Source organism: Elgaria multicarinata, chromosome 3 (assembly GCF_023053635.1).
Source record: "Elgaria multicarinata webbii isolate HBS135686 ecotype San Diego chromosome 3, rElgMul1.1.pri, whole genome shotgun sequence".
In the NCBI taxonomy this organism is placed as follows: domain Eukaryota; kingdom Metazoa; phylum Chordata; class Lepidosauria; order Squamata; family Anguidae; genus Elgaria; species Elgaria multicarinata.
In genome coordinates this window covers 158,263,907-158,288,202 of record NC_086173.1, presented here as the reverse complement: position 1 = coordinate 158,288,202, position 24,296 = coordinate 158,263,907, and the positions used below count along the sequence as shown (strand labels likewise).

The 24,296-nt window shown below is 44.7% G+C and overlaps 3 protein-coding genes across 3 annotated transcripts; all 3 read left to right on the top strand.

Annotated features, from left to right (window-relative positions):
• The first annotated feature begins 476 nt into the window (after positions 1-476).
• On the top strand, positions 477-6,915 carry LOC134395628 (zinc finger protein 25-like). Its single transcript, XM_063121786.1, is given in 7 exon segments — positions 477-1,184; positions 1,616-1,691; positions 2,746-2,828; positions 3,413-3,539; positions 4,543-5,476; positions 6,668-6,863; positions 6,865-6,915. Coding segments are annotated over 7 exon segments (2,175 nt in total).
• A 4,489-nt stretch (positions 6,916-11,404) lies between these two features.
• Positions 11,405-16,377, top strand: LOC134395627 (zinc finger and SCAN domain-containing protein 30-like). The gene is made up of 2 exons (XM_063121785.1): positions 11,405-12,136; positions 16,201-16,377. Exons 1-2 carry the CDS (start codon positions 11,405-11,407, stop codon positions 16,375-16,377), a joined length of 909 nt encoding a protein of 302 aa, XP_062977855.1.
• A 629-nt stretch (positions 16,378-17,006) lies between these two features.
• Positions 17,007-18,791, top strand: LOC134395626 (zinc finger protein 345-like). Its single transcript, XM_063121784.1, has one exon. The coding sequence runs from the start codon at positions 17,007-17,009 to the stop codon at positions 18,723-18,725; it is 1,719 nt and encodes a 572-aa protein (XP_062977854.1). The 3' UTR covers positions 18,726-18,791.
• Positions 18,792-24,296: the final 5,505 nt, after the last annotated feature.

Below are 24,296 nucleotides of genomic sequence, written 5' to 3'. Positions count from 1 at the left end.
AAGCACTCTGAACTGGTTCAAATGGAATGTTATGTCTTGCCAGCTCTTCTGTTACTAATTTGATTGTCCAGAAACTTTTACCCACAGAATATTTCCCACCATTGGTAATACTAATCTTGTCTGTCTGTCTATCTCACTTTGACCTATACATGAGAAACACTGAAAAAAAACCATATATGTTTATTGCTTGAATAATTACCATCATGTTAGGTTCTTAATGCAGCATCTTATTTGGAGTGATTTCAGTTCCAAATATTCTTCTCATTATGAACTCTTTCATTTGTTCTGGTTCTGTGTCATACTTTATTTTATTTTTAAATACTTTGTAAACAATGGACAGGAATTTTCATTGTATTTCAAAATTAGTTTTTTAACCTTTTAAATATTGGTTATGTGTAAGATATTCCTCTAAAAATGTCTAGTTTGGAAATACTCTTAAATCTAGATTTGAGAGGGCAGAGCTAGGAGAGAAAAAGATGAAGGAGAGAAAACCTGCAGGCCCAGAACTAGAAGAAGGACCAGGCAGAGCCGGAAAAGCCTCCAGGGGAGTTCAGCCAGAATACGCGACAGAGCGACCAGGATGGGACACATCGCAAGAGGGCAATGCGGAACCATCCAGGGGGGTGCAAGAGCGCTGGGAAGCCCAATGGCAGGAGTTCCTGAAGACACTGCAGCCCCTTCACACAAAGTGGGGAAGCCCAGGGATGTCAGAGGGTGCGGCATGGGATGACACCAAGGCCTTTCTGGCCTCCTTTGAGCAAGTGGCCAAGGCCTGCCGGTGGCCCAGGGGAGAGTGGGCAGCCCGGCTCCTGCCAGCCCTGACTGGGGAAGCAGAAGAGGCCTTTCAGAGCCTGGAAGCCAGAGATCAGGAGGACTATGGGAAAGTGAAGGCGGCCATCTTGCGAGGGGAAGCCCTGAGGATGGAGGCACAGCGCCAGCACTTCAGGCAATTCTGCTGCCAGGAGGTCGGAGACCCCCGAAGGATTCACAGCCAAGTCCAGGAGCTTTGCCGGCAGTGGCTGAAGCCGGAGAGACACAGCAAGGAGCAGATCCTGGAGCTGCTGATCCTGGAGCAGTTCCTGGCCAGCCTGCCAGCGGACCTCCAGGGCTGGATCCGGGCAGGAGGGCCGGACACCTGCTCCCAGGCTGTGGCCCTGGCCGAGGACTTCCTCCTGAGCCAGCAGGTGAGGTTTTAATATTTTATTCCTAGAATCTCAGAAATGACATAGGATGTACATAAGGTAGCTGGATGCATCTGCAGTTACTAAGATAAATATGGGCAGAAGTGATCAAACCTAGCTAATGACAAGCTTTACTTTGGACACTGAATGCCAATTTAAATCAGAGCCTTTTCGTTGTTTTTAGAAGTTCTACAATTGTAGAAACTTCCCCCATTGTAGTGTATTGCCACACACAATATGTTACAATATTCCTGTTATTATTATTATTACTAATATTTTATTGATTACAGATATATCCTGCCTTAGCGCAGGGTGTTTTGAAGCAGCAAATACTATATTCAATGAATTAAAACACAGATAAACCATTTTTATCCAGATGAGCAGAAAGTGTTTCTTGCCCTCTGTTCTGAGTAGAATCATCCTGCCTGTTTCAGGGGCTGCTGAAGGAGGAGTTTGAAGAACCGTCAGATCCTGTGAAGGGACAGATCTACAAAGAACCCAAGCAAAACGGTGATGCTACTTTTGTGATTGTGCGATGCTTGGACTAGTTCAGATTCAGGGGGGTGGGGGCAGCTCTTGCACAGCTCCTGTGCAAAAGGATTCCTTCTCCATGAGTTTTCAGGATTAGGTGCAGGGAATTAATCTCTGAAGCTAGTCGCTAAATCACGCAGGTGCTCAGTGATGGTATATTTTACTTCTGGTAGGAATGCGTCATCAGTGGACTCCGGGAATGAATGGTGAATATGTGAAAGGTGCCACGGACGCTCTGGGTGGGACCACCAATTGGGAACCACTATCTTATAAGGCAACATTTTATCCATGTTGTAACTCCACATATTTATACTACACATAGGAAATGGGAAACAAAATAAACTTTTGGCCTTCCATTTCTTATGTGTCATCTGTATTGGTAAACAAGGTCATTCATGTTTATTTAAAACACTTATAGGCAACATTTGAGAATTTCTTCTCTTGTTTCTGTGTTATACTCATAGACTGTCAGAACTGAAAAAGCAGTTTTTCAGTGGGGGGGTTTAAAGAAAAAATCCTGCAAAGGTGTCCTAGAGATTACAGTAGGACAAAAGCAGTGTGTATCACCGGAAGCCATGCCTTTGTCAATAGCACCCAGTTTTTTATCTGTCTCCTGTGCATTGCTCTTTTACCATTATTCCAGATAACAACCCAATCTTGTAACTCAGAAGTTGACTCCTCCTTACAGCACAGTTGTTTCTGCATGCAGGCACATGTGAAGATTAACGGTGTTCCTAGAAGGAGCTTCCAGTAGCGTTGTTGTTTTTTTAACTTGGGGAAGTAGCTAATTTTCAAATTATCTATTAACACCAGAGATGACCATTGTTCCTACGGTGCCTTTTTCGTTTGAAATCTAGCACCCATGTCACTATTTTAGAAGTTCAGGGATCTCGGAATCATTTCAATTTTGTTGACAATAATTCTTCTCTCTGTTTATTAATGTTATGAGTAAAATAATAATCCCGGCTATCCTAAGCACAAAGGAAAGAAGGGGCTGCTTCCTTTTATAAAATCTTCCTTCTGTCCTTCTCAGGCAGTGGAAGCCAATTCCCCAGCTTTTCAAATTCTTCACTTCTTCCTGAAGAACAAGAAACGGACCAAACTGGTGTGAAAGCGGTAGGTGACGTTCTGGTGATTCAGGGTAACAGAGATGCTGGAATTTGAGGAACTTCGCCAATGGGATGTTTTCATTTCCAAGCAGCTGGGAGAAGGCCTGCAGAGCCCTGATCTCCCAAGTAACAATGGGCCAGAGGCAAAAACGAAATCTTGCAACCAGCCACCTCTTTTCTCAAGTTTGTCTCTAAAATGTTCGGGTGGGATGGGGCAGTTTTCTCCATTAATTTGTTTCACTGAATATATGCGGATGACACCCAGCTCTACCTCTACTTTTCATCAAACCCAGGTGAGGCAGTGGCTGTTCTGAATCATGGTGGATGGGGGTGGGCCAATAAACTGAGACTCAATCCAGACAAGACGGATTGAGGTTTCGCTCTCCCTAAAGGATCGGGTTCATAGTTTGGGGGTGCTCATGGATCCAGAACTGTCTCTAAAACAATAATTGTAAATGTTCGGGTGGCACGGGGCAGTGTACTCCATTCATTCATTTCACGGCATGTATATCCATGGACTGATATTTGTGGAATTAATTGTTTGGGGTTTTGCCACAGTGTCCTTCCTTCTGCCTATTTTCCTCCCTGCAGGAAGAGATAGATGTCCGTGGAAGTCGCCTGTGTTTGCAGATCGTCAGCCGGAGTTTGCCCCGGCCAGCCCAACAGACCACAGTCTGGCAAGTCCTAATGGAGGACGGGGGGAATGTAGAGCCTTTAGGTAAGGAACTCTTTTGCTCAAGTCCCGTCAATGCAGGAATTTGGGGTCTCCCAAGCATTTGAGCAGGTGTGGGGACTGTGCCTCTCTATTCGGCCCTGGTTAGGCCTCATCTAGAGTATTGCATCCAGTTCTGGGCTCCACAATTCAAGAAGGACGCAGACAAGCTGGAGCATGTTCAGAGGCAGGCAACCAGGATGATCAGGGGTCTGGAAACAAAGCCCTATGAAGAGAGACTGAAAGAACTGGGCATGTTTAGCCTGGAGAAGAGAAGATTGAGGGAGACATGATAGCACTCTTCAGATACTTAAAAGGTTGTCACACAGAGGAGGGCCAGGATCTATTCTTGATTAGCGCAGAGTGCAGGACACAGCGGGCTCAAGTTACAGGAAGCCGGATTATGGCTGGACTTCAGGAAAAACATACCTACTGTTAAAGCAGTACAACAATGGAACCAGTTACCTAGGGAGGTTGTGGGCTCTGCCGCACTGGAGGCCTTCAAGAGGCAGCTGGACAACCATCTGTCAGGTATGCTTTAGGGTGGATTCCTGCATTGAGCATGGGGTTGGACTCAATGGCCTTGTAGGCCCCTTCCAAATCTACCATTCTATGAAGGGAAATTCCGTCTGCCATTGGTATCTCTTCTGCTGACAGACGGGCACCATTGGGTACAGTTTTCTCTGCATTTTTCACAGGCCTCACAATACTGTATTGGTCCTGGCTTCCTTCACTGAGAACATAATGTCACCAGTCCTTATTTGTAATTAATATTATAAATTAATTTATCTAATATTTGCCTTATTTATTACATTTATATCTTATGCTTCAATTATCTTATAATTTAAGAATAAAGGAGGGGGTTGAAAGGATTACAGAAATAGAAAGAGACCTGGATGCAGCAGAGAGAGAGAGAGAGATGCCTTAGAAGGAAGAGTCAGGCAAACGGAGGCTGTGGTTGTGTTGAAAAGAGTTCGGCAGAGAATGAGCACCATTTATTTTTCCACAGGCGACAGGAAGGGGAGCAAGGTCAAGATGGAGGATTGTCAGTATGGAGGAAGGGAGCCACAGGCTGTGTCCGGGAAAGCATCACAGATGGGCCAAGCGAATGTGCTGGAGACAGCTGAGATGCACAAAGAAGGATGCAAGTCCAGTAAGGGACAGGAGACGGAGGCAGAGGGAAGAGAGAATGAATGTCATAAAGTCACAGAAGTTCTTACAGCTGATGTTAGCCCCCCTTCCAAAGGACGCACAAGGGACAACATGCCCATGTTTTCCAAGTACGGTAGAAGATATCGCTACAAGTTACAACCTGATATGATAGATGCCAGGGAGGATCAGGACGAATGCCCCATGACAGATGAAAATCTCCACCAAAATCCAAGCTTTGATCAGTATCAACAAACAATTAAAGGTGGGTGTAAATCTGTATTTTCTGAGAATAGCAAAGAGGGTAATTCGAATGGACTTCAGATTAACCACCCAGAAGACAAATCTCAAACCTCTACTGAGTGTGTACAGAGCTTTATTTATTCAAAGTCTCTAAAGCGTAATGAAGAAATTCAAAGCGGGGGGAGACCATATGAATGTTCTCATTGTCGGAAATGCTTCCACCAGAGAGAAGAATTGATGAATCATGAGCAACTACATACTGCAGAGAGGGGGCGTGAAGATCCTGAGTCTGAGGAAATCTTTACTAGACATGAGAAAATTGATACTAGATTGAAACCACACAAATGTTCTCAGTGTGAGAGGTGCTTCACTAAGAGAGACGATTTGAGAAGACACCAGAGAATTCATTCTGGAGAGAAACCATACAAATGTTCTCAGTGTGGGAGGTGCTTCACTAAGAGATACGATTTGAGAAGACACCAGAGAATTCATTCTGGAGAGAAACCATACAAATGTCCTCATTGTGGGAGGTGCTTCAGCGAGGGAAGCACGTTAAAGAGGCATTGTAGAACTCATACTGGAGAGAAACCGTACAAATGCCCTGAGTGTGAGAAAAGCTTCGCTTGGCTAGGCATTTTGAAGATCCATCAAAGAACTCATACTGGAGAGAAACCATACCAATGTTCTCAGTGTGGGAAGTGCTTCAGTGAGAAAACCAAGTTGAAGAGACATCAGAGAACTCATACTGGAGAGAAACCATACAAATGTTTTCAGTGTGGGAAGTGCTTCAGCAGGAAAGCCAAGAAACATCAGAGAATTCATTCTGGAGAGAAACTATTTATAATGCCTTGAGTGTGGAGAATGCTCCAGGAGGACTCACAGTCTGAGAACCCATTAGAGAATTCGTTCTTGAGAGACACCATACCAATGTTCTGTGTGGGAAATACTTGAGCTGTGGAATTGACTGATTATTAGTGTAACCGAAGAAGGGAGAATATTTACAAATGAATTAACTATGTGAAAGCATCATCATAAACAGCCTCAGCTTTAACAAAATACACATAGGAATGTAATTGGGTAAAAGAAGCTTCTAATGGGTGGATGAATTGATTGAATATTGGATTTTTGAAAGAGAAAATAATTACTAATGAATTGTTAATGTGTTCCATCTTAATGTAGGAAGGATTTACAAATCCAATTTTTTTTGAATGAAATCTGTCTCATAAAAAGAGTGTGAAAGGACATGAACGTGTCCGTGTGATTCCAGCTGGAGGAAACTTGAGGGGGTTAAAATGCTGCCAGAGGTCTTCAGCCATGAAATTTGCGGTCTCAACATTGCCTCCTATGAGTAATGTTGTCATCACCATGTGGTTGATTGGAGGATATGTTCAGCATCATGATGACTGTGGTGTTTCTCAGAAAGCTCCTGCTTTTGATGGGAGACAAATGAAGAGGCCTGCTAGATAATCCACAAAGCTTTTATTAAGCAGCAAACATCTCTTCTACCTGAAGAGAGGCTAATCTCTTGGAAACTTCCCCCTAGGCAAAACTATGCAAACTAAGCAAGACAATTGTCCAACCAAGGAAAACAGGAAGCGCCTTCCCAAACTCCTGTAATTTCAGAGAGCATGGTGCAGACGCAGGTTCTGGGGCAATCGTAGTCTGACTGACTTTCTCACACCTTCCTTCCGCTCTGCATTTTAGCTTCCAGCGGACTGTGAGAAAAGCTTCACTCAACAAAGCATTTTGAAGATCCATCATAGAACTCATACTGGAGAGAAACCATACAAATGTTCTCAGTGTGGGAGGTGCTTCAGTAAGGGAGACAAGTTGAAGAAACATCATAGAACTCATACTGGAGAGAAACCATACAAATGTTCTCATTGTGGGAAGTGCTTCACTGTGACAAGAAGTTTGAGAAGACACCAGAGAATTCATTCTGGAGAGAAACCATACAAATGTTCTCAGTGTGGGAAGTGCTTCGGCGTGAACACCAATTTCAAGAGACATCAGAGAATTCATTCTGGAGAGAAACTATTTATAATGCCTTGAGTGTGGAGAGTGCTCCAGGAGGACTCACAGTCTGAGAACCCGTTCGAGAATTCATTCTTGAGAGACACCGTACCAATGTGTTCTCAGTGTGGTCAATGCTTGAGTTGAGGAATTGACTGGCTATTAGTGTAACCGAAGAAGAGGGCATACTTACAAATGAATTAACTATGTGAATGTTAATAAGCAGCCTCAGCTTTAACAAAATATACATAGGAATGTAATTGGGTAAAAGAAGCTTCTAATGGGTGGATGAATTGATTGAATATTGGATTTTTGAAAGAGAGAATAATTACAAATGAATTGTTTTTGTGTTCCATCCTAATGTAGGAAGGATTTACAAATCCAAATAATTTTTTTTGAATGAAATCTGTCTTATTAAAAGAGAGTGAAAGGACATGAATGTGTCCGTGTGATTTCAGCTGGAGGGAACTTGAGGGGGTTAAAATGCTGCCAGAGGTCTTCAGCCATGAAATTTGCGGTCTTCAGAGAGCCTGGTGCAGATGCAGGTTCTGGGGCAATCCTCGTCTGACTGACTTTCTCACACCTTCCTTCCGCTCTGCATTTTAGCTTCCAGCGGACTTTTGCGTCAGTTAGCTTGTTGGGGCACTCTCCTCCAGAAGAAAGCTCACTTCCCACTGTGTGTAGGATTTGGCCTTGAGGAGAACAGCTCCGGAGAGGGCTGACTCCCAGCTAATGAATCACCTGCCCCACTGGTACAGGCTGGCTGGTGTCTGGTGCCACCTCCTATAGGTCCGAATCTGATTCTGATTGATTACCTGAAACACCTTCTCCCATAACAGCGGCAGTAGGGTTAGACATGATAATGACACAGTTTTTTCCGCCTATGGCGAGCCCTTGGTTCCGTCCCACCAGCTGCCATTGTCCAACATAATGTAAACCCACCAATTCACAACTTCTAGATAACAGTACATAAGAATGTCTCCAATGCATGAGGGATTTTGGTTTTGTGTTAGAACACTTTGAACCAAGAGTATTGATCACCCTGCTAGCTATTTTTCTTCCTTGGAGCCAGGAATCCCTGCTCCCCTATCTGTTGTAGCCTTTGTGGAGGGAACTGCACTGGCTATGTCTACATGCTCGAAAAATAGAGCGTGGAGAAGAGAAAGGGGGACATTCCTGGGGTTGGGGAGGAGACCCTGGCAGCTGCAGTACGGTGTCTCCTCTTTCCGTCCCCCTCCAAAGCAGCACTGTTAGCTGCAGCAGGCCAATACTTTCTCTGAAACAGAAATGTAGAGCGACATTTTTGATATATTGACTATCCACAAAGGATTGAGCCCTTAAATGATGCATTCCAAATATTTAGCATCTAAGTCAATGGCAATGTCAGTCCTCCTTATATATCAATAAATTTTGACAGTCAGAGGCCTACATACAGAGCAGGAATATCAAGGCTTCTGGCCTTGTTTTCTTAGCTCCCCCTTTGGGCCTTCTAGGCCCACCAACCACATTGAACTTGTCTTGCCTTCAATAGTTCAATCCCTCTTTCTCTTCCTCAGGCATCTCTCTCTTCATAACACTGACCATTTGCTTCAATTCTGTCTTTGTGAAAGCATTAGAAGTAGATTTAATACACCATTTACATCATACGTAGGAAAGAATATGCCACCAAGCACTTGACAGTGGACCTGGTGATTTTATTTCTTCTCTGGCATTCTAGCATTCCTGATTTTACCTTCAAGGAGATGGTCAAGCGCATACCGTATATTTATGTCTATTTATACACGGTAGCATCTGAACTAAATAGCAGTTGAATGTTAATACAACTCGAATGTTAATACAACTCTGTGTGATTGCAGCCCCTGCCTTTTTAGGGTTCCTTGGCGCACAGAGAGTACATGGCCCTATTCCAAGACACATTTTAAACCATCACACATTCTCTTGGATGCGTGGACAGGGCTTGACGCCATTCAGTGGAGGCTGTGATGTCAGTGGGGTGTGTGGATCCACTCCAGGTTTCCGTCAGAACTCTAAAGGAGCTATCCAAAGTGCTCTTGGACAGCTTCCTTAGAGCTCTGGTTGGTTCCGAGTGAAACCCGGAGCGGATTAACCACCCCGCTGACATCGGAATCACCAGCCTCCACTGACTGCCTTAGGACCTTGCCCTGAGTGAGGCTCTTGATTCTAGGGGCCTACTGGTACTATACAAACCTACTTATTTTTTATAATACTATGTTTATATTATCTGTATAATACTAGAACCCAGGGCCATCCCCAAAAGCTGATTGGTGAGCAATTTATGACAAATAAAAGGAACAACTTCTTCTCATAGCTCAGAGTTAAACTCTGGAATTCACTTCCACAAGATGGCCCCTATTTTGGATGGCTTTAAAAGGGGCTTAAACAAATTCATGGAGTAGATGGCTCTCAATGGCTACTAGTCCTAAAGGCTATCTGCTACCTCCAGTATCAAAGGCAGTTTGCCTATGTGCCTGATCAGACAACACGCTAAGTCACGGCTAAGCTGCTAACCCTTGCAGCAAATGGTTAGTGGGCGTGTTTAAACCGTGGTGGCCTCCATGGTTAGGAACAGTTCACACAACACACTAAGCGATGAAGTTTAGCTCAAAAGGCATTAGCCCTGTGGGTCACGGTGTCATCTATGTATACCAGTTGCTGTGGAACATGGGTGGGAGGGTTCTGTTGCACTCATGTCCTGCTTGTGGGTTTCCCATGACCAGTTCTTTGGCCACTGTGTGAACAGAGCGCTGGGCTAGATGAAGGTCTGATCCAGCAGGCATCTCATTTATTAGTTCCAGACCCTCCATCTTCCCCTCTATATTTAGGCCTGAAAGACCAAGGAGACATGTGAGTAAGTTGTAAGCAAATGTGTGATTTTGCACAACATTTCTGATCATGGGGGATGGCTGTTAAACCTTAGCTTCCCATTTCCTGGCTTTGTGCAGCTTGAGCCCAAAAGACTTTCAGTGCGATTTACTCCAAGGAAGTGCACAAAGATCAGCCAAAGTGCCCAAATTTACATCTCTGTGCCTTCCAGGCTGACATTCCAGAGTCCAGCTTCACTCTCCCTCCCCCAAAAGTCAAGTTATGCAAAATAAATGAAGTAGAGCTTACTTGGGAGGATCCCGTCCCCCAAGGATCTTGATTGGTCAGTTTGAATTGCCCTCCCTGGGAAACCTGGAAGGACTTTTGTGTTTCTGCTGGTGGGCAAAGAATCGGAGCCCAAACTCTGCCAAGCCCTGGAGGCCCAAGAGGACGCCCAGGTGTAAGACGCGCAGGTGAGTAACTCTTCAGGCTCTAGTCAGCAAGTTATCGCCAGCTAGTTTGATGTTTCATTTTACGTTGGGGTTGATTTGGCTCTCTAGTTTCGCCTGGATTCCAGCCTCTCCGTGCGCTGAGCTGCCTGGCAAACCTGCTCCTTAGGCTGTTAAAGAGATTAAAGAAAGTTCTGAAATGGGGCCCATCCTTCTCCCTCTATGAAATAACCCCCAGCCTGACCTTCCGTGGGCATCTGAAGGGATATTGGAAAAGCACAGGGGTGGTTGAAGCACTACTTTTGGGGAGCAGAGACAAAATGCGTCTTGCAGCCTGTCCTACCTTGCAGGGTGGAAGTGTAGACAGATTTGTCAGACTTAACACAAAAATGAGAAAAAATGCCAGGCAGGAAGTTATGGTAAGCTAGTTTGATGTCCCTTTGTTTTTTGAGCCGTTTCTCTCTGCTTGGTACTTTACTATAGGGTGACCCTATGAAAAGGAGGACAGGGCTCCTGTATCTTTAACAGTGGTATTAAAAAGGGAATTTCAGCAGGTGTCATTTGTATATATAGAGAACCTGGTGAAATTTCCTCTTCATCACACCAGTTAAAGCTGCAGGAGCTATATTAGACTGACCAGATTTAAAAGAGGGCAGGGCACATGCAGCTTTATCTGGTGTGATGAAAAAGAAATTTTACAGGTTCTCCATATATACAAACGACATCTGTTGAAATTCCTTTTTAAGTGCAACTGTTAAAGATACAGGAGCCCTGTCCTCCGTTTCATATGGTCACCCTACGCTCTAGTATAGCTCCTGCACTTTAACTGTTGTGATGAAGAGGGAATTTCACCAGGTTTACCATAGGTAATAGTAATTTTGCCTGTCTCTCTATCTCACTTCGACCCATATATAAGAAACTTTAAGTGTGTTATTGCTAGAATAATTATCATCATGTTATGATCTTAAAGCAGCATCTTCTTTGGAGTGAATGTGTGACTTTAGTTCCAAATATTCTTTTCATTATGAACTTCTGGTCCAGTGTCATCCTTTATTTGATTTTTAAATACAGTATTTCAAAATTAGTTTTTTAAACTGTTAAATATTGGTGATGTCTAAGATATTCCACTAAAAATGTCTAATTTGGAAATACTCTTACTCTAGATCTGAGAGGGCACAGCTAGGAGGGAAAGCGATGAAGGGGAGGAAACCTGCAGGCCCAGAACTAGAAGAAGGACCAGGCAGAGCCGGAAAAGCCTCCAGTCCAGTTCAGCCGGAATACGCGACAGACCGACCAGGATGGGACACATCGCAAGAGGGCAATGCGGAACCATCCAGGGGGATGCAAGAGCGCTGGGAAGCCCAATGGCAGGAGTTCCTGAGGACACTGCAGCCCCTTCACACAACATGGGGAAGCCCATGGATGTCAGAGATGGAGCCGTGGGATGACTCCAAGTCCTTTCTGGCCTCCTTTGAGCAAGTGGCCAAGGCCTTCCGGTGGCCGAGAGGAGAGTGGGCGGCCCGGCTCCTGCCAGCCCTGAGTGGGGAAGCAGAAGAGGCCTTTGGCAGCCTGGAAGCCAGAGATCAGGAGGATTATGGGAAAGTGAAGGCGGCCATCTTGCGAGGGGAAGCCCTGAGGATGGAGGTGCAGCGCCAGCACTTCAGGCAATTCTGCTGCCAGGAGGTCAGAGACCCCCGAAGGATTCACAGCCAAGTCCAGGAGCTTTGCCGGCAGTGGCTGAAGCCGGAGAGACACAGCAAGGAGCAGATCCTGGAGCTGCTGATCCTGGAGCAGTTCCTGGCCAGCCTGCCAGTGGACCTCCAGGGCTGGATCCGGGCAGGAGGGCCGGACACCTGCTCCCAGGCCGTGGCCCTGGCCGAGGACTTCCTCATGAGCCAGCAAGAGGCCAAGGGAGAGAAGTTGCAGGTGAGGTTTCTATATTTTATTCCTAGAATCTCAGAAAGGACGTAGGATGTACATAAGGCAGCTGGAAGCATCTCCATTTATTCAGTTAAATATGGGCAGAAGTGATCAAACAATAGCTAATGACAAGCTGAGCTTTGGACACTGAATGCCAATTTAAATCAGAGCCTTTTCATTGTTTTCAAAAGTTGTACAGTTGTTGGAAGTTCCCCCCTTATAGTGTATTGTCACATACAATACCTGCCTTTACTTTATAACTGTTTTTGTTGTTACTAATATTTCAGTGACTCTAGATATACCCTGCCTTAGCGCTGCATGTTTTGAAACAGCAAATACTATATTCAATGAATTAAAACGCAGATAAACCATTTTTACCCAGATGAGCAGAAAGTGTTTCTTGCCCTCTGTTCTGAGTAGAATCATCCTGCCTGTTTCAGGGGCCGCTGAAGGAGGAGTTTGAAGAACTGCCAGATCCTGTGAAGGGAGAGATCTACAAAGAACCTGAGCAAAATGGTGATGCTACATTGGTATTTGTGCGAAGCTTAGACTGATCAGTTTAAAATGGAAGACCAGCTCCTAAGCAAGATTATTGCTAGTGTGACCCTATGAAAAGGAGGACCGGGCTCCTGTATCTTTAACAGTTGCATAGAAAAGGGAATTTCAGCAGGTGTCATTTGTATTCCTGCAGCACCTGGTGAAATTCCCTCTTCATCACAAGAGTTAAAGCTTCGGGAGCCATACTGCAGCTATACTGTGACCAGATTTAAAAGAGGGCAGAACACTTGCAGCTTTAACTGTTGTGATGAACAGCAAATTTCACCAGGTTTGCACATTTGCACACACTCAAATGACACCTGTAGAAATTCCGTTTTCTATGCAACTGTTAAAGATACAGGAGCCCTGTCCTCCTTTCCATAGGGTCAGCCTATTATTGCAAGACATTGTGTGAGAGCTGAGATGCCAGATCAAAAGGGAGTTCACTAGAACAACTTAGCTGCACATAGATTGTGCAATGGAAGCAGCTGTTTATTTATTTTATTTATTTATTAAATTTATATACCGCCCCATAGCCGAAGCACTCTGGGCGGTTTACAGAAGTTAAAAACAGTGAACATTAAAAAAGTATACAAAATTTAAAACCATCAAGAATATAAAAACAAAAGTATAAAACAACAGTATGTAAAGAAGGCTGAGCAAGGAGCACCGAGAGAGATTTCCTCCTGGGTGATGAGGAGGTGAAAAGGGAGGCAGGACTCCTGAGCCTTCAGCAGTTGCAAGGAAAAGGGAATTTCAGCAGAGGCATCCTTTCCTACTGCGGAATTACAGGCTGTCTGTGCCAAAATCCCCTCATGTCTGCAACACTTAAAGGAACTTCCTCCTTAGGGAGATTAGATTGGTTCTTTCAATACTTAATTTTAGGTGGGCTTTTAAAACTATTTTCTACCGCTTGGCATTTCAGTGCTTTGGATGGCCAGTTTTATTATAAGTTCATCATCATCAGTTTATTGTGCTAGCCGAAGGCCATGACAAATACATCCATAGGAAAGCATACAGCTATAAAAGTACACAGTAGTTTCAAATAACCAAGAGAACCATAAAGACAACCTTAAATTTACTATGTCTAAAGCTCTCATTTCGCTCAGCACTCTGAGTCTCCATGGCAGTTTATAGCAATTTTATCTAGTTCTCTCTTCCTAATCTTTTTCTCTGCCAGTGCAAACAGGGCCACTTTATGAGTGACATAACTGTTGGTATCGCTAAGGAGAAAGAGAACTGTTTCTGCTTGGGGTACTGGTTCCTCTCTATTCGGCCCTGGTTAGGCCTCATCTAGAGTATTGCGGCCAGTTCTGGGCTCCGTAATTCAAGAAGGACACAGACAAGCTGGAGCGTGTTCAGAGGAGGGCAACCAGGATGTTCAGGGGTCTGGAAACAAAGCCCTATGAAGAGAGACTGAAAGAACTGGGCATGTTTAGCCTGGAGAAGAGAAGGTTGAGGGGAGACATGATAGCACTCTTCAAATACTTAAAAGGTTGTCACACAGAGGAGGGCCTGGATCTCTTCTCGATCCTCCCAGAGTGCAGGACACAGAATAATGGGCTCAAGTTAAAGGAAACCAGATTCCAGCTGGACATCAGGAAAAACTTACTGACACTTAGAGCAGTACGACAATGGAATCAGTTACCTAGGGAGGTTGTGGGCTCTCCCACACTAGAGTCCTTCAAGAGGCAGCTGGACAAGCATCTGTCAGGGATGCTTTAGGGTGGATTCCTGCATTGAGCATGGGGTTGGACTCGATGGACTTGGAGGCCCCTTCCAACTCTGCCAGTCTATGATTGTATAGTCATTCCTATCTCCATATGTCAGCAGCAGTTTCTAGAGTCTCTCTCTTGGGTCCCTATACAGAGGGCCAGTTAACATGTAGTGTGCTATGTCTTCCACTTGTTGTTGACCACAGATACATAATCTAAATTCGAATGGTACCTTGTGGTAGCGTCCGTACAGCACTGCGGTTGGCATCACTTGAAATCTCAGTTCAATGAAAGCATTTCTCAGGGGCAGTGGATTCAATTTGGACAGATAACATGCTCTATATTGTTCTGTTTTTAGAAGAGGGAACCACTGAGAGAATTTAGAATTTTTAATAAGTTGCAGGACCCTCCTGAAATCTATCCCAAAACACCAACCCCTTAGTTGCTTCTTATCCATGCCTAGAGCAAACTTCAATTCAGGCAGATGATAACTATGCAGGAGCTTTTGGAATATTGCCGCCCAATGACAATTATTATCCATTTCTAGAAAACACTTAGTAGGAAGACGCTCATTTCGCAAGATGGCGATTCGTTTAAAATATTTTAGCTGAGCACTCTCAATTCTTGCCCTAACTGAAGGACTACCAGCTTCTGGACGCAAGAAAGCTGCAGGGGAACCAGATAGAAGAGAGAAAAGTTTTCGAAGGAAGTTGTTCTGCACAGTCTCCAAGGCTTCGGTCATGGTGTTGTCAGACCCTCAGATTTCAGACCCATAAAGCAGCTGTGTTATTACTTTGGTGTTAAAGATGTTTAGGGCAGGTTCTATCAACTGTCCCCCTTTCTTATAATAAAACTTCATTAGAGCCCCTATAGTTTTTTGTGCTTTCAATTTCGCTGCCTCCCTGTACCCTTTCCATGGGACTCACTAAAGAGAATGCCCAGATATCTAAATGAGCAAACCTGGTCAATGACCTGTTGGTCCAAAGTCCATTCATTTTACTTATAATAATAATGGTCTGTGGCTGCCAAAGACCATTATTATTATAAGTAAAATAATAACCCTGGAAAGAAGGGGCTGCTTCCCTTAGTAAAATCCTCCTTCTGTCCTTCCCAGGCAGTGGAAGCCAATTTCCCAGCTTTTCAAATTCTTCACTTCTTCCTGAAGAACAAGAAATGGACCAACCTGGTGTGAAAGAGGTAGGCGACATTCTGGTGATTCAGGGTCACACGGATGCTGAAATGGATGTCCACGTGGTTTGAGGAACTTCGCCGATGGGATGTTCTCATTTCCGAGCAGCTGGGAGAAGGCCTGCAGAGCCCTGATCTCCCAAGGATCAATGGGGTTGCGGCCAGAGGCGGAAGCGAAATGCTGCAACCAGCCACCTCTTTTCTCAGGTTTATCTCTAAAACAATAATTACAAATGTTCGGGTGGGATGGGGCAGTTTCCCCCATTAATTCGTTTCACGGAATATATGCGGATGACACCCAGCTCTACGTCTCCTTTTCATCAAACCCAGGTGAGGCAGTAGCTCTTCTGAATCAGTGCCTGAGCCCAGTAATGGACTGGATGAGAGCCAATAAACTGAGACTCAATCCGGACAATACGGATTGAGATTTCACTCCACCTAAAGGATCGTGGATGCTCGTGGATCCAGAACTGTCTCTAAAACAATAATTATAAATGTTTGGGTGGCACGGGGTAGGTTTTACCATTAATTCATTTCACAGAATGTATATCCATGGACTGATATTTGTGGAATTAATTGTTTGGGGTTTTGCCATAGTGTCCTTCCTTCTGCCTATTTTTGCCCCTGCAGGAAGAGATAGATGTCCGTGGAAGTCGCCTGTGTTTGCAGATCATCAGCCGGAGTTTGCCCCGGCCAGCCCAACAGACCACAGTCTGGCAAGTCCTGCAGGAGGACGGGGGGAACGTAGAGCCTTTAGGTAAGGAGCTCTTTTGCTCAAGTCCTGTCAAGGAAGGAAAGAATAATTGAGGCGATTTGTCATTTTAAGAACTAAGAAGAGTGGATAGAAAGAGCAGTTCCAAAGCGTTGATTGTCTTAAAGCGTGGTCCTCGTTTGAATTCCAAATACGTATATATCTGGGGGGAAACACAAAACCTAAACAGGGTTTTAATCAGAGGTAGCTCCAATGCAAGCCTGGGAATTGGCATTAGGGGTCTCCCAAGCGTGTAGAGCAGATGTGGGTGATGTGCCGTAGGATGAAGGGAAATTCCGTCCTGTCACTGGTATGGCTTCCGCTGGCAGAGGGGCACCATTGGGTACAGCTTTCTCTGTATTCTCACAGGCCTCACAATACTGTATTGGTCCTGGCTCCCTTCACCGAGAACATAATCTCCCCACCCTTTATTTGTAATTAATATTTTAAATTAATTTATCTAATATTTGCCTGATCTTATGCTCCAGTTATCTTATAATTTAAGAATATTTGGGGGGGGGGGTTGAAAGGATTACAGAAATCAAATTGACCCGGATGCAGCACAGAGAGAGATGCCTTAGAAGGAAGAGTCAGGCAAACGGAGTCAGGCAAAAGAGCTCGGCAGAGAATGAGCACCATTTCTTTTTCCATTTCCACAGGCGACAATAACGGAAGCAAGGTCAAGATGGAGGATTGTCAGTATGGAGGAAAGGAGCCACAGGATACGTCTGGGAAAGCATCACAGATGGGCCAAGAGAATGTGATGGAGACAGCTGAGATGCACAAAGAAAGGTGCAAGTCCGAAGAGGGTCAGGAGACAGACACAGAGGGAAGAGAGAAGGAATGTCATAAAGTCACGGAAGATCTTACAGCTGCGTTTAGTCCCCCTTCCAAAGGACGCACAAGGGACAACATGCCCATGTTCTCCAGGTACGGTAGAAGATATCGCTACAAGTTACAACCTGATGTGATAGATACTGCGGAGGATCAGGACGAATGCCCCATGACAGATGAAAATCTCCAGCGAAATCCATGCTTCGATCAGCATCAACAAACAATTAAAGGAAGGTGTAAATCTGAATTTTCTGAGAATGGCAACGAGGGTAATATGAATCGACTTCAGATTAACCACCCAGAAGAGAAATCTCAAATCTCTACTGAGTGTGTACAGAACTTTATTTATACAAAATCACTAAAGCATAATCGAGAAATTCAAAGTGGGGGGAAGCCATATGAATGTTCTCATTGTAGCAAATGTTTCCACCAGAGAGAAGAATTGATGAACCATGAGCAGCTTCATACTGGAGAGAGGGTACGTGAAGATCCTGAGTCTGGGGAAATCTTTGCTAGACATGAGAAAATTGATACTAGAATGAAACCATACGAATGTTCTCAGTGTGGGAAGTGCTTCAGTTATAGAGGCAGTGTCAGAAGACACCAGAGAATTCATTCTGGAGAGAAACCATACAAATGTCCTCTGTGTGGGAAATACTTCACAGAGAGAAGCAAGTTGAAGAAACATCAGAGAACTCATACTGGAGAGAAACCATACAAATGTTCTCAGTGTGGGAAGTGCTTCAGCGTGAACACCAATTTCAAGAGACATCAGAAACTTCATTCTGGAGAGAAACCATACAAATGCCCTGAGTGTGGGAAATGCTTCATAGAGGGAAGCACGTTGAAGACACATCAGAGAACTCATACTGGAGAGAAACCATACAAATGCCCTGAGTGTGGGAAAGGCTTCAGAGAGGGAGGCACGTTGAAGAGACATCAGAGAACTCATACTGGAGAGAAACCGTACAAATGTTCTCAGTGTGGGAAGTGCTTAAGAGAGAAAGAAAATTTCAAGAGACATCAGAGAATTCATTCTGGAGAGAAACCATACAAATGCCCTGAGTGTGGGAAAGGCTTCATAGATGGAAGCACATTGAAGACACATCAGAGAACTCATACTGGAGAGAAACCATACAAATGCCTTGAGTGTGGGAAAGGCTTCGGAGAGAGAAGCACGTTGAAGATGCATCAGAGAATTCATACTGGAGAGAAACCATACAAATGCCCTGAGTGTGGGAAAGGCTTCAGAGAGGGAGGCACGTTGAAGAGACATCAGAGAACTCATACTGGAGAGAAACCATACAAATGCCCTGAGTGTGGGAAAGGCTTCAGAGAGGGAGGCAATTTGAAGGCACATCAGAGAACTCATACTGGAGAGAAACCATACAAATGCCCTGAGTGTGGGAAAGGCTTCACTCAGCAAAGCGTTTTGAAGACCCATCACAGAACTCATACTGGGGAGAAACCATACAAATGTTCTCAGTGTGGGAAGTGCTTCAGCGTGAACACCAATTTCAAGAAACATCAGAGAATTCATTCTGGAGAGAAACTATTTATAATGCCTTGAGTGTGGAGAATGCTTCAGGAGGACTCGCAGTCGGAGAACCCATTAGAGAATTCATTCCTGAGAGACACCATACCAATGTTCTCAGTGTGGGCAATGCTTGAGTTGAGGAATTAAGTGGTTATTAGTGTAACCAAAGAAGAGGGCATACTTACAAATGAACTATGTGAATGTTAATAAGCAGTCTCAGCTTTAACAAAATATACATAGGAATGTAATTGGGTAAAAGAAGCTTCTAAAGGGTGGATGAATTCATTGAATATTGGATTTTTGAAAGAGAGAATAATTAGATATGAATTGTATATGTGTTCCACAGAGAGGAGGGCCAGGATCTCTTCTCGATCCTCCCAGAGTGCAGGACACGGAATAACGGGCTCAAGTTAAAGGAAGCCAGATTCCAGCTGGGCATCAGGAAAAACTTCCTGACTGTTAGAGCAGTATGATGATGGAATCAGTTACCTAGGGAGGTTGTGGGCTCTCCCACACTAGAGTCATTGGACAACCATCTGTCAGGGATGCTTTAGGGTAGATTCCTGCATTGAGCAGGGGGTTGGACTTGATGGCCTTGGAGGCCCCTTCCAACTCTGCTATTCTATGATTTTATGATTCCATTTTAATGCAGGAAGGATTTACAAACCCAAATAATTTTTTTAATGAAATCTGTCTCATAAAAAGAGCATGAAAGGGCATGAATGTGTCCATTTGATTCCAGCTGGAGAGAACTTGATGGGGTTAAAATGCTGCCAGAGGTCTCCAGGCATGGAATTTCCAGTCTCAACATTGCCCCTTATGAGTAAGGTTGTGTGATCAAACACTTTGAACCAAGAGTATTGATCCCCCTGCTAGCAATTTTACTGCCGAGTAGAGAATCTGAAAGAATAGAAGAAAACCTTCTGGATAGGTTGTCTGAGCTGGGAGTTGGAGGTACTGCGTTGCAGTGGTTCCGCTCCTACTTGGATGGCCGATTCCAGAAGGTGGTGCTGGGGGATTATTGCTCTGTGCCGTGGCTCCTAAGCCATGGGGTTCCACAGGGCTCTATCTTATCCCCTATGCTGTTTAACATATATATGAAGCCGCTAGGGGAGGTTATCCGGAGATGTGGACTGAGGTGTCATCAATATGCGGATGATACCCAGGTCTACCTTTCCTTTTCATCAAACCCTGGTGAGGCAGTGGCTGTTCTGAACCAGTACCTGGGCACGGTAATGGACTGGATGAGGGCCAACAAACTGAGACACAATCCAGACAAGACGGAGGTACTGTTAGCGGGTGGTTCATCTGTCTGGCGAGGTGATGTTTGCCCTGTCCTGGACGGGGTTGCACTCCCCCTAAAGGATCAGGTCCGTAGTTTGGGGGTGCTCTTCGATCCAGAACTGTCACTTGAGGCACAGGTGAACTCAGTGGCAAAGAGCACCTTTTACCAGCTTAGGCTGATATACCAGCTGCGCCGTTATCTGGACAGAGATAGCTTAGCTACAGTTATCCATGCTCTGATAACCTCTCGTTTGGATTACTGCAATGCGTTATACGTGGGGCTGCCTTTGAAAACAGTCTGGGAACTTCAACTGGTACAAAACAGGGCAGCACGCTTACTAACAGGGACTGGCCAACGAGACCACATTACGCCAGGCCTTTTCCAGCTTCATTGGCTGCCATCCAGGTCTGGGCCCGATTCAAAGTGCTGGTATTAACATTTAAAGCCCTAAACGGCTTGGGGCCAGGTTATCTGAAGGAACGCCTCCTCCCATATGTACCTGCCCGGACCCTAAGGTCATCCTCAGGGGTCCTTCTCCGCGAGCCCCTGCCAAAGGAAGTGAGGCAGGTGGCTAACAGGAGCAGGGCCTTCTCTGCTGTGGCACCCCAGCTGTGGAATGAGCTCCCTAAGGAGGTTCGCTTGGCACCTACATTATATGCTTTTAGACGCCAGGTGAAGACTTTTATTCTCCCAATATTTTAACAATCTATAAATACATTTTAACATGGTGTTTTAAATTTGCAATTTTTCATTGCTGTTTTTATCTGGTTGAGCTTTTATATTGTATTTTATATTATGGTTTTATACTGTTGTTTTATACTTTGAATGGTTTTAATTTTTGTGAACCGCCCAGAGAGCTCCGGCTATTGGGTGGTATAGAATGTAATAAATAAATAAATAAACAATTTTCTGATATTCTGCAGGAGTTCAGATGGGAAACTTCCACTGGAAATGGATCTACAGTAGAGGACTACCTTGGAAATCGTCCACAGTGGAATGGAATGGCAGTTGGCACCCACTGAGGCTGATGAGCTGAGGGCTTCGTGCAGTGCCAACGCCATCTACTTTGCTCTCCATCCTCCTCTCTTGCAAAGACTATTAAGGATGCTAAGGGACCAATGCTATGCCCCTCCCCAGACAGCATCAGAGTGGAGGCATAGGATAGTCTATTTTCTGGCTCTGAGGTTAGAGACAAGGCTCTGACCTCACAGCCAGGAAACTGCTCCCCTATCCATTGTAGCCAGTGTAGAGAGAACTGCACTGGCTATTAGGTGTGTGCAAAGTCCGAGCTCTGAATGCAAAACACGGACCTCAGCGGCCACTTTAGGACGGATCTGCCATTTTCTCTCAAATCCCTAGGCCCCCACAGAGCCTACACCTCCTAGCATGCAGTGGGGGTGAGGGCTGTACTGACTGTAGCCCAGGAGCAGAGGCTAGATGTCCCCTCGCCACCACCAGTGGTCTCTTCTTGGTGGGATCGCTGTTGCCATTGCCGCTGTCCCCACAAGAGTGCCAGCATCTTTTTGCATGATCTGGCCTCTTCTCGCAAGGAGATGCCAGTGCTTTCATGCAGATAGCAGCGATAGTGCCGAGAGGAAACCACTGGTGTAAGTGAGGCATAGGATAGTTCTATTTCCTGGCTCTGAGGTCAGGAAACTCTGCTCCCCTATCCGTTGTAGCCTTTGTGGTGGGAACGGCACTGGCTATGTCTGTTGTTTATTCGTTCAATTGCTTCCGACTCTTCGTGACTTCATGGACCAGCCCATGCCAGAGCTTTCCGTCGGCTGTCGCCACCCCTAGCTCCTCCAAAGTCAAGTCTGTCACCTCCAGAATATCATCCATCCATCTTGCCCTTGGTCGGCCCCTCTTCCTTTTCCCTTCCACTTTCCCTAGCATCAGCATCTTCCCAAGAGTGTCTACATGCTCGAAAAATAGAGCATGGAGAAGGGATAAGGGAACATTCCTGGGGGTGAGGAGGAGACTAGGGCAGTTGTAGTACGGTGTCACCTCTTTCCCTCCCCCTCCAAAGTGGTACTGCTAGACGAAGCAGACAAATCCTTTCTCTGAAACAGAAATGCAGAGCAGTTGGAGTATGGAGGGATATACTGACTTATCCACAAAGGATTGAGCCCTTAAACGATGCATTCCAAGTATTTAGCATCTAAGTGAACGGACACTGACATTTTGCAAGTGTCAAAGATAAAAATCCACTTTGGTTGTAAGGCAACTCTGTTTTATTGAGCTTAATACAGCTGTATGGAGAAAGTCCTACAGACAAAGAACTTCTCAACAGGCAGTGTTGTTAGAAACACGATTTGAAATGAAATGGATAAATATGTTACAAAAATGGTGAAAGTTTAACACTCTGTTTTATTGAACAAACTTGCAAGTTTGGGTGTCTAGGCAGGTAGGCACACCTACCAGCTAGAGCAAAACCATTTTATCCCTTAGCCCGGCCGAAGTGGTCCCTTCCCTGTCACTCCATTGGTCAGAGACTCCAGGGGTTACAGCCTATCCCGGCACGCCTGCTGGCTCCTCCCCTGTTTACCTCCCTGCCTCCTTCATTTGATATTCCACCCACTCTTATTTACTCACTTCCATATTAGGCTTTTATTTCCTATTAGCCCACCTCTTAATTACTCTAATTATGCCCTCCTCCCATCATGTAACCACAAAGTCATAAGTTCAAAAACAACAGATGTGTGTTTCAGTGTTGTTCTATTTATCACCTCTCCTTACCACAAGTCCAACCGCAAGTTCCGCGTTGTTCTCTTTTTACTTCAACTGAACAGTCCTAACGGTCCTTGCACCTGCTGTATTTCCTGCCTATTGGTTATGCTTCAGTAGCGGTAACGTTGCTTTGAGCTGAGGCTGACCTTTAGTAATATATCGCCCATTGATTATCTGCTCTTATAACCTTTCTAATCAGCCATCAAGTACATACACCTATAGCATTTCTAATCAGCTATTAATTATCCTATCCTTCCTTAGGCCAAGGATTGCAATATTGAAAAAGTAACATATTTATCCATTTCTCACAGTGTGAAAGGCAGGTATGTTTAGACATGGTAGCATCTGAACTAATTAGCAGTTAGCAAAGTTCTAAAGCAAAGCAAAGACAGATGAAAGAAAACTTCTTCATTATACCTTAACAACAGATGGTCCATGACTTTTCCAGTAATGTCAGTTTGGACTGCATGGTCAGTCCTCCTTATATATCAAGAAGTCTTGATGGTCAGAAATTCCAATCAAGCATTTCTTGGCTGATATCACCATTTTAGCATTAAAGCACATTCTGGCAAATACATTATTCCAATCCCATCATGCAGTTCACGTTCAAGAACCAAACTCCATCCAGAGGCCTACATACAGAGCAGGAATATCAAGGCTTCTGGCCTTATTTTCTTAGCTCCCCCTTTGGGCCTTCTAGGCCCACCAACCACATTGAACTTGTATTGCCTTCAATAGTTCAATCCTTCTCTTCTCAAGCATCTCTCTGCATAACACTGACCATTTGCTTCAATTCTGTCTTTGTGAAAGCATTAGAAGTAGATTTAATACAGCATTTACAACGTACATAGGAAAGAATATGCCACCAAGCACTTGACTGTCAGTGAGCGGATCTAGTGATTTTATTTCTTCTCTGGCATTCTAGCACTCCTGATTTTACCTTTAGGAAGATGTTCAAGCACACACTATATATTTATGTCTATTTATACATGGTTGCATCTGAACTAATTAGCAGTTGAATGTAAATACAATTCGAATGTAAATACAACTTTCTGCGTGATTGCAGCCCCTGCCTTTTTAGGGTTCCTAAGCGCACAGATAGTGCGCGGCCCCATTCCAAGACACATTTTACACCATCACACATTCTCTTGGATGCATGGACAGGGCTTTACTCCATTTAGTGGAGGCTGGTGGCTGTGAATTCAGTGGGGTGTGTGGATCCGCTCCAGGTTTCCATCAGAACTCAAAACGACCTAACCAAAGTGCTCTTGGATAGCTTCTTTAGAGCCCCAGTTGGTTCCGAGTGAAACCCGGAGCAGACTCACTGCCGCACTGACATCGGAATCACCAACCCCCACTGACTGCCTTAGGACTTTGGCCTGAGTGAGGCTCTTGATTCTAGGGGCCTACTGGTACCTTAAAGACCAAACCTACTTATTTTTATATTATCTTTAGGTTGACCGTATGAACAGGAGGACAGGGCTCCTGTATCTTTAGCAGTTGCATAGAAAAGGGAATTTCAGCAGGTGTCATTTGTATATATGGAGAACACTAAGTCACGGCTAAGCCGCTAAGCTTTTTGCAGCAAA